This window comes from Macaca fascicularis, chromosome 5, assembly GCF_037993035.2.
Source record: "Macaca fascicularis isolate 582-1 chromosome 5, T2T-MFA8v1.1".
Taxonomy (NCBI): Eukaryota; Metazoa; Chordata; class Mammalia; order Primates; family Cercopithecidae; genus Macaca; species Macaca fascicularis.
Genome location: NC_088379.1, coordinates 128,020,767 through 128,039,877, shown reverse-complemented (window position 1 = coordinate 128,039,877; position 19,111 = coordinate 128,020,767). Strand labels below are relative to the sequence as shown.

The 19,111-nt window shown below is 40.4% G+C and overlaps 1 protein-coding gene across 18 annotated transcripts in view; it reads right to left on the bottom strand.

The window, feature by feature from the left end:
- AFG2A (AFG2 AAA ATPase homolog A) overlaps positions 1–19,111 on the bottom strand; it is a 396,759-nt gene that overhangs the window by 363,254 nt on the left and 14,394 nt on the right. For all 18 annotated transcript variants that reach the window (XR_012435051.1, XR_012435054.1, XR_012435050.1 and 15 more), the window contains 2 exons: positions 17,779–17,902; positions 15,061–15,316 (listed from right to left, as the gene is read on the bottom strand). Coding sequence is in view for 11 of the 18 variants with exons in the window: in XM_045391842.3 (XP_045247777.2) it covers positions 15,061–15,316; positions 17,779–17,902 (380 nt within the window). In the remaining 7 variants the exon portion in view is untranslated. The remainder of the gene's footprint in view (positions 1–15,060; positions 15,317–17,778; positions 17,903–19,111) is intronic.

Below are 19,111 nucleotides of genomic sequence, written 5' to 3'. Positions count from 1 at the left end.
TTGTAGTCTTGGTAAAACAACTCAGAAAATTTTGTACTAGCCAAGTAAATAGTATATGCCATTTACAGCTTAAACAGAATCAAAACTACCACCTCTTTTTCTGAAACAAACCATTCAGTTCCAGTCATCTCAAATGAGTAGCAAAAGGAATACTAAAATACCCACTTAACTGATAAAAATAATTCCATCTCTATATAATACCCATAATATGTACACAGTAGGACAAATCCCAATATCGCAAATATAATATTCTATAACTACATTTCAGAATTATAAAACAGAGGAGAAAATTCATTGCTTTATGAAATATGCTCCAAAATTACTGCTTATTTATCTAGCTACAATAATACATCCCTTATAAAATGCATTCATTAGAGCAGGGGTCCCCAACCAACCGGCCATGGGCTGGTACCAGCCTATTCGGAACTGGGCTTCACAGCAGGAGGTGGGCAGCAGGCAAGCAAGCATTACTGCCTGAGCTCAGCCTCTTATCAGATCAGCGGTAGCATTAATTCTCATAGGAGTGTGAACCACACTGTGAATTGTGCACGTGAGGGAACTAGGTTGCCTGCTCCTTAAGAGAATCTAATGCCTGATGATCTGAGGTGGAACAGTTTCATCCAGATACCAACCCCACCCTCTCACCCCAGGTCCATGGAAAAACTGTCTTCCACAAAACCGGTCCCTGGTGCCAAAAAGGTTGGGGACCACTGAATTGGACAGACTGTCATGACATATACATCAATTTAACTTGTATTCCTACTACTCTTGCTCCATTACACACCTACAGTGAACTCACATCTGGGATGACCCAAAGTTCAGCAAGAAAATCTGACAGCCAGGCATGGTGGTTCATACTTGTAATCCCAGCACTTTGGGAGGCTGAGGCAGGCGGATCACTTGAGGTCAGGAATTCAGGACCAGCCTGGCCAACATGGTGGAACCCCATCTCTATTAAAAATATAAAAATTAGCCAGGCGTTGTAGTGCGTGCCTGTAATCGCAGCTACTCAGGAGTCTGAGGAAGGAGAATCACTTGAACCCAGGAGGCGGAGGTGGCAGTGAGCCGAGATTGCACCACTACACTCCGGCCTGGGGAAAAAGAGTGAGACTCCATCTCAAAAAGAAAGAAAATCTGTCAAGGAGGCTACCCAAAAACAAGCCGTGTCTCTAGTCTGCATATTCTTATTGACAGGCAAGATTTTTACTGATTCAGATTCAGTGAAAATCACTACTTTAGCAAAGCAAAGGATTCTGCCAGATTTCCCTATCTCTTGTACTAGGATAACCAAGAACACTTCATATCAGAAAAATTGCCAAAATCCAAGTAAGCTTCTACCAGAGAAATGCACAAATATACATAAAATACAATTTTTAGAAAATGTTTAAATATCAGTTTTCCAGAGGCTAAAGAAGAAAAGGAAAAATGAAGTGACACTTACCAAGGGCCTATATAAACCATCACCACTGCTGCCAGGCTATATTACTAAACCTCATAAGAACACTTAAAACCATATAGTGTTATCCCTACTTAGCTGGTGAGGATATAAAACCCAAGAGGTTGAACACCTTGCTCAACGTTTATCAGCTGATAAAGTATAATGCTAGCATTTGAATGTAGAGCTCACCATAGGCTTTGCAATAAATCCCATTATTTCCCTGGACTTTATTTTAAAATATTAAATTTCTACAGTATCAATATTTTAATTCTTAGAAAACAACATTGACAGAATTGAAAAAATAGTAAAAAATATTAGAAACAGAACCTTTCATAAGAGTGGACTATTACATACATAGCAGATGCTCCATAAATCCCTGTTAAACTAAGCTAGTTGGAGGTGGAGGGACAAATGAGCTAAAAATATCTCAGAACACTGGACAAGAGATAAAATTTTCCATCTCAGAAAAAGTTACAATTATTAGATTCAGAATTGTTACTAGATGGATTTAAGTGCTATAATAACAAAATAATTATTTAAATATGAGTTTTAATTCTTCCTGTTCCGTTATGCTACCTTATCAAGGCCTGAGAATTTGGTAAGAACATGTTGAAATGATGTGTAATTAACAAGGATGCTGAAGACAATTCTTAGAGATGCAAAGCAAATACTTCCTTTCACTATAAACAAAATGACTAAGTCCACTTCTTGAAGAAATCAAGATCTATTTATATTCACTCTCCTGAAATGGCACAGGCGGCCTTAGAAGGATAAGTTTATAATAAATCCCTATATTTGGAAAACATTGTTGTAAGCATCTTCTAACATTCAACAGAGTTTATAAAACTCATGTCACTGCTACATAATTAACATTTCATGTTTTCCCAAAAAATGCAGTATGCTTATCTATATTGTTAATTTAAAACATTACAAATTTTGGGGGAATTAATAAAAGGCTATGCAACTAATTAATTAGAAAGGCAGCCTAATCCCAGGAGGAATACAAACATAGACATTAAATGTCAGGATGTGTTAGAGTCTAGCTTGTAAACAGCTTGTCCATTTGAGATAAAACATTTCAACATGCAGCTGCTCTCTGCTTTAAAAAGGTGAACTACAAAACATTAGATCTCTGGACAAGTCACGACATATCAAACCACACTCTAGCTCAAAAATTAATTATAAAGAAAATCTAACTTTTGAAAATAAGCTTCACACCCAATCACAAACACCAAACGTTATATCTGCTCAGATAATGGGAGATCTAAGGGTTGAAAGCAACAGTACCTACTGCAGTACTTCCAACTTTCATATTCATTATGGGAATAAAGTTAAAAGATATGAAAAATATTTAGTGACCTGGAATAAAAGATTAGAGATGTTGGGAGTAAGCACACTGCGAAAGATGCATTATCACTCTCGCAAAGTATGGATTGTAAACTTTCTGTCCTCTGAAAAGGCATGTGCAATCTACATAAATAGTACAGAGGTTTTGTAGTTGTATCCTACAAACAATAACCTTTAGATTACAGAAACAATCAGGAAGCATAGCTCACTATGTTCTAAGAAATTCTGAATCACTTCAATTCATGCCATTACTAGACATACATGCACAACTTTTGTTAAGAAGTACAGAGCTTCCTTCACTATGCGGCAGTCCACAAGAGGGAAAATCATCAGAGAAACAACATACAAAAAGCACAAACACGCAGGTCCACAATCTTAACTAGGAAATACACATGTCTCTATTCTTACTTGTATTCTCAATTGTTAATTAACTGTTTTACTTGTGACTTTTTTTTTCAGAATTATTTGCCACTTTTAAAGTTTTATTCAGAACCATTATACATAACTGAAAAACAAACTTAGACATTCATTTTCCCTTGAGTGGCAAAGTTAAATGATAGTTTGGAAGAGCACATTACTATCACAAAAAAACTTCTGGAAGGAAACTCAACACTATTAGAGATAGTCAAAGAATTTCATTCCCTAAATTTAATCCAGTTATTTAAATCAGTTACAGAGAATCTCCAAAAACTGGGTAGTTGGTTGCCCTAGATCAGTGATTCTCAAAGTACAGTTCTTGGACCAGCAGCAATGACATACCTGTAAGTTTGTTAGAAATGCAAATTTGGGGCCCCACTTGGATCTTCTGGACCTACAGGAATCAGCAGGATAGACCCCAGAAACTGTGTTTTCACCAGCTCTACAAATGATTCTTACATAGGTTGGAGAACCACTTGCCCAAATCAGCGAATCAAATGCCCAATCACAGACAAAGGCAAGACTGGCTGCTTCAAAATAACTTGGAAAACATTATAGATCCTGCCTCCAGCTTCCTAACTCCCTTAAACACTTAATTATGAGTGGGAATGTGAGTGCAAGTGTGAGCTTGAGTGAGTGAATGTGTAGTTTCCCAGGTGAGCCTGACGTATAATGAGGTTTAGGAACTAATGCCCTATACGTCAAAAGCTCTCGAAGATCAGCCGCATTAGCACCAGCATCAGCATCACCTGGGAACTTGTTAGCATTCTCAGGCACCAGCTCAGACCTACTGAATCAGAAACTCTGGGGGTGGGATTCAGTAACCTGTTTTAGTATATTCTACAGGTGATTCTCATATAATAATGTTTAAGACTCTTTGCTGTAAGTGATTGGTCCTGAATTAAAAACATGTGAAACAAACCTGAATTCCGTGGGGAAGAATAAATAGAAAGAGACAGATTTAACCTACATACCCAGAAATACATCTCCTGGAGATGGAGTCTCTTAGTGTCAAACTCACAAATCTGGTCAAGATGCCTTAACTACCCATATATGCCAGTGGCCATTTACGAGCACTCCATTTAAACATAGAACAACGGGTGAACAATGAAAACACCTCCTGAAAAGCATTTGTTTTAAACAAATGTAGTTAAAGGCCATATCAGAGCCAAAGCTTAGAAATCTGTCAGTGGGAAGGCAAAAATGGACTAAAATCAGTTATTTAAAGCAGCCTGACTGTCCCACATTTTTGAAGATTACATAGAACGTATAACTTGCTCATTGCTACTTATAAAGGTAGAAATAACCACTTAAGAGTTCTTTCGTCAGCACAAAGCAGGGATTTCCGAAGGCAACAAAGGGTGTAAAAAAAGAGATGATTCCCAAGGTGTTTACAAACAAAACCAAGCTCAACTCTAAAATTAATAAACACTATTCATCTCTATCAAGGGTGTACAGGGTAATAACTATGTCTCTTAGATTTTACACACATTTGTCAAATTATTCTTCAATTCAACTAATCAAATACTTATTGAGCACCTATAATATACCAGAAGTCATTAATATTGCCTCCAAATATTAAGATATTACCATGACTCTTTAAAAAAACAATTATTCTAACTTTCTGGGTAATTCTAAGATCAGTGTAATGATTGTGACTGCCTGTACCTGCCCAAGAAAACTTACCGTGTTTAACAACAACAACAACAGCAACAACAAAAACAGACGTGAGTTCAAACTTGTGTAGGCAGTTATTTCAAAGGACTGAGAGCAACTCAAATTATTCCCTAATAACTGTTGTAACCTGAGGTGGAATGCAACACCAAACATCTAATTCTTTTTATTTAAAGCTAAGAGAGTTGTTCAAATCTACCACGTAGAATGAATGCTCTTCCCTGTGCTCAATGCACGCATCATAGAATACAGGAATGCTGCTGTATGTTCAATAAGTGGGATACACTTATGCCTATTCTATAGCACTTGGAGCATAGTCCTACCACTTCAAATGCTTATAGATTCACAATTGTTTCAGTTTTCTAAGTCACATTACTAATCAAATTGATAATTTACTCAGTCTTTAGTCAGAAATTATAACTGTTCCAATGAGAAAATGCAGTGCACTTCACAAAAAACATTAGTCTGCTTTATAGCACTGTTTCTAAGAACACCATGGGAAAACCCTGACTACCTAAGTGTAAGTCATTCATACAGATACAAAAGAGAAGACCACTGAAAATAGCTGATGAGGCCTTAAGAGGCTTAGGGCTTTTTCTTTAACTTCTTTCTCCCTTTCCTTTTTCTAATTCTTCCTATCCTTCTTTTTCTTCCAATTTTTTCTTGTTCTCCCTTATGTCCAGGGAATGTCATAATGCATTATGACATAAAATATCATCTACTCCAATCTCCTCAATTTACAAACGGAGAAAACTGAGGCTCAGATAAGGCACAGAACCTGCCTAAGATCACAAGCCTGATTTTAAAAGCAGGTCTGTCCAACTCTCAAAACCTATTCTACACTATACCACCCTGCCTCATTAGAAAATTTTCTTGAAAAAATTCCAGCATACTGTTTTTAAACTTTATTCTGCTATATAAAGAAAATGATACTACATAATACAACATACACTAGTATTTGGGACAGTATACACAAAACCACACATATTTTCCCTACTGGATTCTGTAATTACAACACTATCTTTTTAAAAACTACTCCTCACAGGCGGAGCTTGCAGTGAGCTGAGATCACGCCACTGCACTCCAGCCTAGGTGACAGAGCGACGAGACTCCATCTCAAAAAAAAAAAAAAAAACTACTCCTCATAATCTGCTTCATTGCTAGATTAGGGGAAAATAGATCAGTTCAATACCTAGATATTTTCTACTTTATAAATTGATCCTACCCTTAGTATCATAGGCTAAAATTAAATTATAAAGTCTTATACCCCTCTGAACAAAATCCATGTTTTATTAGTTTTAATTAAGAGCATGAAGTTGAAGTAAGATGACCTTGGCTTTAAATCCCAGCTCTGCTGGATACTCACTCTGAGGCCTTTCTTGAGTCTGTCTGATACTTCTATCACAGAGTTGGTAGGAGGATTCAATCAAATAATGTTTTCCTTTTCTCACTTTCTCACTGTAGAACTCCTACTTTAAGCTTCTTCTTAGACGTCATTTTTTCTGTTTAACCACAGTATTTCCTTTCCTCACAGAAGTCACTACATTTTAACATTTTTTTATGAGTAGTTTATCATTACATTTGTAGTTGTTTACAAATCTCTTTCCTTCATCAACTGTATGTTTCTGGACAGCAGGAACCCCAGAGCCTTCTAGAGTGCATAAAATGTATTAGAAAGTCAAAAAGTCTCTAGTAAGGCATGGTGAACATTGAATACTTGCCTAGATGCCACAGGCAAGTCCTACAGAGCAACACCTACACAGCAATCCAGACTCTTCATTACCACCTAATGCAATGAAAGAAGCAAAATTATCTACTGATACTTCTGCTTTTTGATCCCTACGTAATCCATTTCTATGACCAGGCCCACTAATCCCTGTGAAGCTAGAAGCAGCTTCACAGAAACTAGACAGAATGGGACCCATTCCTAGAGCATAATGTACCCAAAGAATGTTTGCATTTGCCTTCATAGTCTACATAACCTGCAGTCTCTCCCAACTGTGATTCCTATAACCTAGAAATTGTAATGATCAAATAAAATGAAAGAAAAATGATTTTCTCCACCAAGAGTAAGATATTCAAAGATTCCTAAATATCTTTTCCAAGTTTTCTTTTCCTAACTGCTTTTCCTTCCTGAGCCTCTTTCCCTACATATATCAGTCCAGATAAAAGGTCAAAAAGACTAAAGGCAGGGTCTTCAAAGCCTACTAAATTACACAACTATGAGTCAATGATTTGGAGGTAAAAGTTACTGTATTTGTATTTCTGAACTAAAGCTCTAAAATAACTGCTATGGTTTGAATGTCCCTTCCAAAACTCATGTTGAAATTTAATTGACATTGTTATGGTATTAAGAGGTAGAACCACTGGGAGGCGATTAGGCCATGAGACCATAATGACATTATCCTCAGGAATGGATTAATGGCATTACGGTGGGAGTGGGTGTATGGCAAATGCACCTGAGAGCAATAACTTAAGAAAAGAGGGTTGCCACGTGGAGGCTGCTGCGGGGAGGGTGCCAAATAAAAGTGCTATATAAGCTGCATGCCTTTTGCAAGCAGCTGAGGTTCTCCTGTCTAGTTCACCACCACTGGACTGTCCCTGTATGTTAGTTCTCTCTAATAAAACCCTATGTCTTGTTTGCTAGCTCCAGGTCGCTTTTGCCTCTTGAACCTGGTGCCATCCTTACAGAAGTTAACAGGGACCCAGTACCACAACTGGTGAACCGAGTAGGAAGGTGGAGAAAAATCTCATGCGCACCAAGACCATAAGATCAGGAAAGGCGAAATCCAAGCGGGGAATCCCAGGCTGACCAGCACATTTATGTGGGGCCCAAAAGCCACTATCCTTGATGGATTGGCCCAATGTATGAGTACAGAACACCCCAAAAACACCAAAGGGTCTGGAAGAGCTGTTGCAGGGGGCAGATTTAACTAAACGAAAGTTAGATGCCTGAGCTGTGGCAGCCACGACTGGCTGGCAATTCTTGACAGTGCTCCCAGCAACCACTGGGGCCGAGTTCCAAGCACAGGCCAGGGGTTGTCCGTTATAGGAAGAACTATGACTAGAAAGAGATGCCAGACTAGCTCAAGCCAAAACATCAGAGACCCTACTGTCCCACCTGCAGAAACAGGATGACAAAATGGAAATCCTAGTTTGTCAGGCAGCCTGTTTGAAGGGTCGCCAGCTCCCATGCCAAGTTAGGACTGTATGACTAAATCTTCCTAAGTCCGGGGACCCAATGGAGAGCTCTAGTGAGGAGCAGAGTGAGGACTGGGATAAGCCCATAGAGGTCCTGTCCGCTCTACCAAGATAAAGTCAGACCAATGGTGCCCACAGGGAATAGACCCACAAAACTTGTCTCTGACTGAAAGACGGCAGTACCACAATGCAGCACTATACCACTGGGGAACTAGTGGAGCTGGGCAGAAGCTGGGTTCAGGAAGAAAGAGAGACAGTTGATTGAGAGGTGGCTTCTCTGTCTATGGAACATGAGGATGGAGGCTGTTATACTCTCCAGACTCAAGATGAGTGGAATGGCATCCACTGCATGACACCCAGCCCTGAGGCAGCACCTCTATGGTGCCAATAATGACAATCAGGCCATGCCCCTCCTTAGCTGGGTGGTTGTGGGCTGCAACGAAGCATGGCCAGATGAGGGCAGTATCCCCACATCTCCTTTGCGATGGCAGACTATGGATGAATTGCAGGACATCCTCTGGGAATTAGGGATGAAACATGCTATCTATGCTGAACATCGCCAAGGTCCAACAAAGAGCTTTTCACCACCAACATGAAAGATACCATCTTAGTCTACACCCAACCAGTGGTATGGTGTGCTAGTGTCTATCCAGAGTCCCCCCAGTAGGACAGCCAGTGTCTCAGGTGGCCCAAGCAGCCAACAACTTACAAGAAACTGTAGGCAAAGGGTATATGCTGCTGGGATGAAAGACAAGGGCGCCAAAGAAAAGGAGATGGCCAAGGGGCCCATCAGGGTGACTGACCAACAAATGTGGCGCAACCTGGTAATGGCAGGAACAGCTACTATGAAAATAGATAAACAGCCTAATACTGTTCTGGTCAGACTGCTCACACCAGAAGAGTGCTTCACTAAGGAGCCTCAGGTTCAGCCCACCACTCTTCCTGCACAGGCATGCCAAGTGTCAACTCCATTAAACTGGATGAAAGCCAAGGCCCCGGAATCCTGGTAAGAATAATGGTGGCCAGGGTACCTGGGGACTAGAGGCCACATGTAGAACTAACTATATATTGGTTGCCTAAGAATAAACAGACTGTGCATGCCCTAGTAAACACTAGAGCCAAATGCACTTTCACATATGGTGACATTCATTGGTTCCAAGGGGCTAAAATAGCAATAGATGATTATGGAGGGGGATCAGACAGGTTGAACTGAGTATTACAAGTTGGGAGACTGCCACCAAAACCCTATTTAGTATGGAGAGCTCCCATCTTGGAATACATCTTGGGAATGGATATCTTATCAGGCTTGACCCTCCAAACAACTGCTGGGGAGTTCTGACTGAGAGTGGTGAAGCATGTGATCAAGGGGAATGTGAAATGGACACCAATACAGCTGTCAACCCCACACAGCAAGTAGTAGCACTGAAGCAAAACTGCCTGCTGGGGGAACATAATGAAACCACAGGGATTGTTAAGGAGTTAGCCCAAGGAGGCATTATAAGGCCAGCACACAGCCCATACAACAGCCATGTATGGCCCATGTGGAAGCCTGATGGGACATGGACAATGACAGTAGATTACCAGGAATTAAATAAGGCAGTCCCCCCAATGTATGCCCCTGTTACCAATATCACCTCCCTTCTAAAGAGGGCAGGAGAGGCACTGGACACATACCACTACCACTTTGTTACTGATTTAACCAATGCCTTCTTCAGCATCCCCACTGCCCCAGAGAGTCAAGACCAATTTGCATTCACCTGGGAAGAACAACAGGCCTTTACCATCTTGCCCCAGGGATATTTACATAGCCATGGAGGTCTTGGAAGGGGTACATGTTTTCCATTACACTAATGATATCGTGCTAACTTGAGTCTCTTTCCAGCTTTCAATTTGCACCCCCACACCTTGCTGTCTCATCTGGCAAACAGAGCATGAGTGATAAACACAGACAAAAATCCAGAGTCCAGGCTTATCAGCCAAATACTTGAGTCTGCCATTATGGATAGGGTACAGGCCTATTCACATCCTGTGACACCAAAGCAGCTATAAACCTTCTTAGCACTCCTAGGGTATGGGCATCGTTTTATTCCCCATTTGGCCCAACTCCTTAGACCCCTATACTGTTTAGTCAAGAAGGGGGCCCACTGAGACTAATCCACGAAGGAGGATGAGGACTTTGAACCAGCTGAAGTCACAGTGAAATAAATACAAGCCTTGGGAGTTCAGGTGCAGACAGCCTTGTGAACCAGATGTAGCCAGTTACCCTGGGGGGGTTGGGTGAGGCTTGTGGCAAAGGCAAAGACAGGCCTTTAGGATTCTGGTCCCAGCTACGGAAAAGGGGTGAAGTTAGACATAGTGTGATGGAACAACAACTCTGTGCTATACATCATGCCTTACAACAAGTAGAGGACATTACAAAGGGGGTCCCAATGCTAGTACGCACCCAGTACCCCAAAGCGGGTTAGCTAAAGGGTATCTTCCAGAAACTGAAGTCTGGGAATGCCGAGACACAGACTGTGGCCAAATGGCATGCATACCTGCAACAGAGGAGCACATTAATAGCCCCTTAAGCTCAGAGATCCATTCGGTGCTTGGCCCTGTCATCTATGTAACAACTGTCACGTAGTCTTTAGGGGAAGCTGCTGAGCCTCACTAGATGCTCTCCTTCATACAGGACGGACAGGGCCCAATGTCTGACCAGGCCTGGTACACAAACATCTTGTCATGAGGCAATCCTTGCACTTCAACAGGCATGGCCATCCAGCCATCCACTGACAGTATCTGGATGGATATAGACCAAGGACATAGCAGCCAATGAGCTGGGCTACAAGCTGCCAGGATGGTCCTCCTCTATAAGCCAGACCCAACAGTCCTGTGTACCCACATGTGGGTTGTCTGAAGTTAACAGGCATCCGGCATGACATTCCTTAAGGAAAATTGTGATTCTCCAGCACACACTTCTTCCTGATTTCCACAGCACGATGTATCAGTAAATATTGTCTTCATCAATACTGCCACCAATGCATCTGATTACGTGTGTGTGTGTATGTGTGTGTGCGTGTGTGTGTGTGTGTTCTTTGGAAAAGTCTGATAGGATATAGTCATCCCTTAGTATCTATGGGGTATTGGTTCCACAACCCCTGAGATACCAAAATCTAAGGACAGCTCAAGCCTCTTATATAAAATGGCATAGTATTTGCATGTAGCCTATGTACATCCTCCAATATAATTTAAATAATCTCTAGATTACTTTTACCTAATCCAATGTAAAGGGACTCAACATGTGGCTACTACAATGGGAAGCACAGGACTAGACAGTAGCAGGTCACCTCCTTTGGGGTACTGACATGTAGAAGGACATTCCCCATTGCATCCGGGGGATGCATAAAATGATCTACCATGTGGATTCCCACACTGCATCTACACCACCTGGAAATCAACAGGCAGACAAATTAACCTGCATTCATCTCCTCAAGGGAGTCCCCACAGACGATGTGGTCAACTGGTTACGAAAGAAGACAGGACATAGGGGACAACTTACCCTTTGGGCCATAGCAAAGAATTGGAGCTGCCACTATGATACAAAGACACAATACACATCTGTCAGCAATGTCTTACCTGTGCACAGGAACACCGCAGGCCCTTGCCACCTCATACCAGAAAGATCACCCGGGGCCAGAGCCCAGCACAACGGTGGCAGGTAGACTACATAGGATCTTTGCCCCTATTGGACGGCTGCCACTGTGCCTTAACTTGTGCAGAAACCTGCACAGGGCTACTGCGAGTATATCCCAGCAAGCACACCACCATAAAAGGACCAGAACAGATTTGTGCAGCCTACAGAGTCTCCATCAATATTAACAATGGGCCAGGCGCAGTGGCTCATGCCTGTAATCCCAGCACTTTGGGAGGGCGAGGCGGGTAGATCACCTGAGGTCAGGAGTTTGATACCAGCCTGCCCAACATGGTGAAACCCGTCTCTACTAAAAATTAGCCAGGCGTGGTGGTGCACACCTGTAATTCCAGCTACTCAGGAGGCTGAGGCAGGAGAATTGCTTGAACTTGGGAGGTGGAGGTTGCAGTGAGCCAAGATGGCAACATTGTGCTCCAGTCTGGGCAACAAGAGTAAAACTCCATCTCAAAAAAAAAAAAACAAATTAACAATGACCAGGGCTCGTACTTTACCAGATATAAAGTACAGGAATAGGCAGAGGCCCCAGATATCCACTGGCATTTCCACCTGCCATACAACCCTACAGCAGTGGGGCTGACTGAACAAATGAATGGACTGTTGAAACAACTCCTATAGGAATTGGCTCTGTGGACACACCGCTTACCAGCAGCTGTGCACAACCTGAATGAACATGCACATTCTCATCACCCCATCGTGTATACTCTTCTAACACAAGGATGTGATACCACCATCAGGATCCAGGTAGATAGGATAAGGAACAGCACACCTTTGCCCCCAACCTGGGATGCAAAGTAACTTGCTATTGCCCTTGCCACAGGACCGACCTACTGGGGAGCACATCATTACATGGTTCTGGGAAATGGCAATCCCAGCCCGATGGTTCAGTTTTTCTGCTCCATGGTGGAATGGCCTAGAACAGGATATATAGGTCACACCTATTTTATACCATACTCTCCGCTGTAATTCTAAAATAATGAATCCTAGTCCTCCCTTGTGCAAGGGGATGAACATCCTCTCATGAAACATTATACCTCCACTGTCTTCCTCTGGCCTCCTGCAACACATTACAGAGGGGGGCCAGTCCATTTGGTGTTGTAAACCAGGCATCAGGCTGCTGCCAGGGGTGGTGCTCTCTCAGAATGACACAACTCCCCATGTCTTGTTAAATGGCCAGGACTTGTCCTTTCTTATACCCACTAACCATCTCACCTTTTGCCCATAGATGGTGTGCCACAAACCTCTCTGCGGACTGGGTGAAGATGGTTCTCTCTCTCCAGAAGAGAAGAGACTGCTGGGTCTGCAGAGAGCTCCCTCTCTCCTCCACTGTGGGCCTGCCATGCCACACCGAGGCAGCTAACATGAGTGCCTGGGGCCACTTCGACACTTGGTGTAGTGACCTTCACCCATTTCCCTTCAGTGTCAACAGCACCTCATGTAGCAAGTTTCCCACCACCGACACGAGATGGCATATTTTCCGTCTGGTAAGGGAGCAAGTTAATGTCACTCCCACTGTAGGCAGGCTGTACACGATGATGGGCTAGAGTGGATGACAGTAGTGCAGACAGAAAGAGTGTGTCATGCACCCTTCTTTGTAAAATCGCATGGCCCTGGACATCTTAACTTCCCCCACAAGGGCGGAACCTATAGATTAATTAAAACCTGTTGTGTATGTATTCCTGATGACTCTGACGATGTAACCCAGGCCATGCAGGCCTTAAATACCCATATTTCCACCACAGAATCTAAGTCTTAAAACCCTATAACCACCTGCTTTAATCAACTCCCAAGTCCTTGAAAAACTTTCTATGAAGTATGATTGTTATTATATTTGTTATTCTTTTTTGTTGTAGTTTATATTGCTGCTGCAGCATCTGACTGTAATGCTCCTCCACATACCTGGCCCCAGGGATATCATGACAGAATGGCATAAGAATGTGAGGGCCACACAAGGGTATGCTAGTGCAGAGTGTATGGCAGATGCAACTGAAAGCAATAACTTAAGAAAGGAGGTTGCCATGTGGAAGTTGCTGGGGGGAGGATGCTAAGTGAAAATGCTATACAAGCTACATGCTTTTTGCAAGTGATTGCAGTTCTCCTGTCCAGCCCACCACCACTGGACCACCTTGTAAGTAAGTTCCGCCAAATAAGCCCTAAGTTTCATTTATTGGCTCTGGGCCTCTTTTTTGGCCTCTCAAACTTGGTACCATCCCTACTGAAGTTAACAGGGGTCCGGCATGATACTCAATTTTAAGGAAAATTGTGATTCTCCAGTTTACACTTCTCCCTGATTTCCACAGCACAGCACAATATATCAATAAATATTGTCATCATCAATACTACCACCAACTGATCTGATTATATGTCCATGCATGTGTGTGTGTGTGTATGTGTGTGTATACTTTGGATAAGTCTAGTAGGATATAGTCATCCCTTAGTATCGATGGAGTATTGGTTCCAGGACCCCTAAGATACCAAAATCTAAGGACTGCTCAAGCCAGTTAATGGCATAGTATTTGCATATAGACTACACACATCCTCCCATATAATTTAAATAATCTCTAGATTACTTTTACCTGATCCCATGTAAATGCTATGTAAATACAGTTTATCCCTGAACAACTTGAGGGTCAGGGACACCAATCCCTGTGCAGTCGAAAAACTATGCATAACTTCTGACTCCCCCAAAACCTAACTACTAATAGCCTACTGTTGACCTGAAGCCTTGCCAATAACATAAACAGCTGATTAACCATATTTTTTATGCAAGAATATACTATATTCTTACAACAAAGCTAAAGAAAAAGCTTTTTCAAATTGTTCCAAATCTTCAAAAAATTTTCCAACATATTTATTGAAAAATATTCATATATAAGTGGACCCATGCAGTTCAAGCCCTCATAGTTCAAGGGTCAACTTAGTTATGATACTATATTTTTTAAATTTTTATATATTTTTTACTGTTTTAACTTTTTTTGTTTCTGAATACTTTCAGACCACAGCTGGCTGAATCCTCAGATGCTGAGCCCAAAGATATGGAGGGCTGACTGTATACACTATAATGGTGGTTATCCTTTAGAGGTAGGATTGAGTGATTTTTATTTCTTTTTAATAATTTTCTGAATCATCTAGGTTTTTCCAACAATATTTTTTTCAAATAAAAATTACACATTTTATAATTAGAAACAAAGCTATTTCCATTAAGAAATCAGTAAAAATATAAATTATTTGTATGTAAATAAACTGGAGATAAGTGCATCAATATAGACTCACCATAGCAAACCACACTCACCCGCTTCATTACACAAGATTTTCAAGTCTGCTCCAACGTATCCATGAGCACTATTTGCCAGCTGCAGCAGCTCAGCCTCAGTGAGCAAATGGGGTACCCTTCGAAGCAGTTTCTGGAGAATATCTAGCCGGTCCTGAGCATTGGGAACTCCAATCTCAATCTCTTTATCAAATCGCCCAGGTCTTCGGAGAGCAGCATCCAAGGCATGAGGGCGATTTGTGGCCCCAAGAACCAACACTTGTCCTTCACTTACTTCCTAACAAAATAAAATGAAAATAAATTTCTTATTTTTCCGAAAGTTAGAAAAAAAAAGCGGGAGGCGCACACTGGCTGTATAGACAAGGATGAATCATCTAACTGTCCAAGCTACTAAGTCCTATTTCTTACACTTTCATTACCTGTCAATTACTTTTATTAGTAATAGATTTTTATTATACATTTATTACTTTTATTATACATTTTCAATGTTCAGCCTAAATGCTTCCTCCTGTAGAAAGTTTTCCAATACTTACCTCTCCATCTACCATGACATCTCTTACTTCTCGCATCTTAACTGTATCATTCTCATAAAAAATAACACATATATAATACTGTACCATATAATTGTTTTAATTGTTTTAAACAGTCCTACTTGGAAGTCAGGATTGTGACACATACAATACTCAAATAGAACAAGATTCTAATAGAAAGTTATCTAAAAAGTCTTTGCTTATAGACTGTTTTTTTTAATATGGATACATTTTTAAATTCCTGAAAATAGAGACAACAATATAACCAATATCCAAGTATCAGCCACCCTTGAATATATAGGTATTTTTACTCTCTGAAAATGAAATTAGGAAAAACAAATAATAAAGAACTATGATCGTGATCAGCCACCTGTAGAAATTATCCAATATTCTATTCAGATGACCCAGAGACAAGCTTAACTGGAACACAATTTATGTTAAAAAAATTTTTTTAAAGCTCAAACCTAATCAATTATACTGAATGTGCCAACAGACAATGCATGGACTACAGTGAATCTATGAATTATAAGTTTAGAAGTACAAAAACAGACCCTTAAATATATTCAGACTAAAACATCAGCATCACATGTTTCCATTCCTTGCCCAAAGGCAAGAACACTAATCCACAACAGGCTTATCCCAGTGGCAGAGAAAGACAGCAGATTGAAATAATTAAGATTCTCCAACACTAAGTCTTTCATCTGATTTCCTACTTACCAAGAACCCTTGTAATTATAAGACAGCTCTCTATATTTGCCATCAAGGTGAAAATATGGTCATCCATAAACACAAATATCTGGTCTGCTTAATAGTCACATCTCTGACTATAAATGGACAAACTAGCATCCTATTTTATACATCATTCCCTTGTAAGTGTTATTATCATGGGTCAGTCTGTCCTCACAACTCTATCATCTCCAACATACTAATAACACTGAATTCTCCAACTTTATAACCTGAGAATCAAACCTGGGACATGACAATCACTCCTAGGTACTGTTCCAGGACTGCGAACCAGTTGGTCAGGCAGCCTTCACCAGGTAACAACCCTTCTCTTACAGACTTAAAATTTTTAACACGTTAGTATATAAGTGACTTGATGCCAAACCTTTATATTATTTTCACATGTCTACTTTCTGCCACTAGGCAGTAAAAACAAAAAGTTCTAAATGACCAGGTTTTTAATGTGCAAAAGAGACTTGATACTACATAATTTCTAAAATTTATTGTGGTTCTAACATATTATGATTCTAAAAACTTATTCACAATCTAGCATAAAAAGTGTATTTTTTCTAATTAATGGATATCAGGAGTCTTAGAAAATTTTTGTTCATGCCTATTGTTAGTCCTATGAATGTTCCTGCCATAATTAGCATATAGTTTTTATTAATAAAAAATGTATCCCCTATCAGAGAATCTGGTAATATGAATAAGTTCTTTTTAAATGTTGTACAAAACGTTTTCCATTATTCTCACTTTTTTTCATTTCCCTAGTACAAAGCCTTGAAAGAGTCCATTTGTACATGGGTAATAAGACTTACTCATGACATTTCTTAATAAAAACCCCTCAGGCCAGATGTAGTGGCTCACGCCTGTAATCCCAGCACTTTGGGAGGCCGAGGCGGGCAGATCACGAGGTCAGGAGTTCGAGACCAGCCTGGCCAACATGGTGAAACCCCATCTCTACTAAAAAGATTTTTAAAAATTAGCCAGGTGTGATGGTGCATGCCTGTAGTCCCAGCTACTCAGGAGGCTGAGGCAGGAGAATCGCTTGAACCCGCAAGGCGGAGGTTGCAGTGAGCTGAGAGTGCACCACTGCACTCCAGTCTGAATAACAGGGCAAGACTCAATCTCAAAAAATAATAATAATAAATAATAAAATAAAATCCCCTAAAATTTAACTGCTGAATCTTCCTTACTGATCTTTGCTTCAAGTTTTAAAGCTAATAGCATTTATCACAAAATAAATCCATCATGGTATAGTATTTTATATGCTAGAAAAAACCTGCCAGGTTATGATGTTGTCCTAGCAGTTACTAAGTAATCTACTAAAACAAATTATTTTACAGATCTTTCCCCTAGTTACTATGGCCAATATTTTTCCTTTATTCTAAAATATCCAAAGACACTGACACATTCAATAGTTTTTGCCACTACACATGTATTAAGAATTAATCCTACACAGAATCAATACTAGTGCTATACTTACTGAACCAATGCCATCCATCAGTGTTAAGAGTGAAGCCACAACTCTTTTTTCCACTTCATTCTGGGCCCCCTCTCTTTTTGGACAAAGTGCATCCAGCTCATCAATAAAAATAATTGACGGGTGTCTAAAAACAAACAAGTAAAATGAAATCTCTCATCTGTATTTGATTTTAAGTTTTACTTAGTTTTAATTTTTTAATTGAAATGCAACATATCAAATTTAGAATTTACTTAATACCATAAAGATATTATAATGTTCAGCTAAAAAACCTTAGATTCATTCTAGCCCAAAATACCAACTCACTAACTTCATATTCTATTCTATCTGCCTTCCATTAAAAGGCTGGGTAATTGAGTAGAGTATGCTGCTTAAGAGATGAGAGTCTCTTAAGAACTCTCCCAGTAATGCCCAGAACTCTCCCCAGTAATGCCCATTAAGTTGTTATGACTGGATCAAATTCAGAAGCTGAGGCCAGAGATGCTATCCCTTGGAGCAGGTTTGAAACCAAAGGACATAAACTAGAAATGCCCTGTTATTTTTAAACCATTAAAATAAAAACTTACAAGATGATCAATTCTCCCATAAACAGATGTGAATTCTCTCACAGAAGGAAATCTCAACTGCCATGAACACAGCAACAGCAAAAGCATACTAAACAATCAGGTGTACCACTAGTTTTAAAATTTTCAATACAGTACTAGGACTACAAACAGCTTATTTCATCTACTATCATTGGGGGAAAAATAAACTTCAAAAATGGCGAGTTTTTTGATTCAAGAGCAGTAATTATGATATTAAACACCAAAACAGCCAGCATTTTGGGAGGCTGAGGCAGGAGAATGGCTTGAGCCCAGGAGTTCAAGACCAGCCTGACCAACATAGCAAGATCCTGTTGCTAGAAAAAAAAAAAAAATACAAAAATTAGTTGCGCATGGTAGTGCTCACCTATAGTTCCAGCTATTTGGGAGGCTATAGGGGGAGGATCACTTGAGTTCAGGAATTTAGGTTTCATTGTTACACTGTAATGAGTATTAGGATATTGGTCTATAACTTAGTCAAACGTAACGTTAACATCACTCGTAATATAGCTATGTCTCTACCACTGTTTTGCTTTTGTTTGTTTGTTTGTTTTTGAGATGGGGTCTGTGTTGCCCAGGCTGGAGTGCAGCGGTGAAATCATGGCTCACTACAGCCTTGATCTCCCAGGTTCAGTGATCCTCTTGCCTCAGCTTCCTTAGTAGGTGGGACTACAGGCATGTGCTACTATGCCCAGCTAATTATTTTTATTTATTTATTTATTTTTTCTGAGACAAAGTCTCGCTCTTGTCCCCCA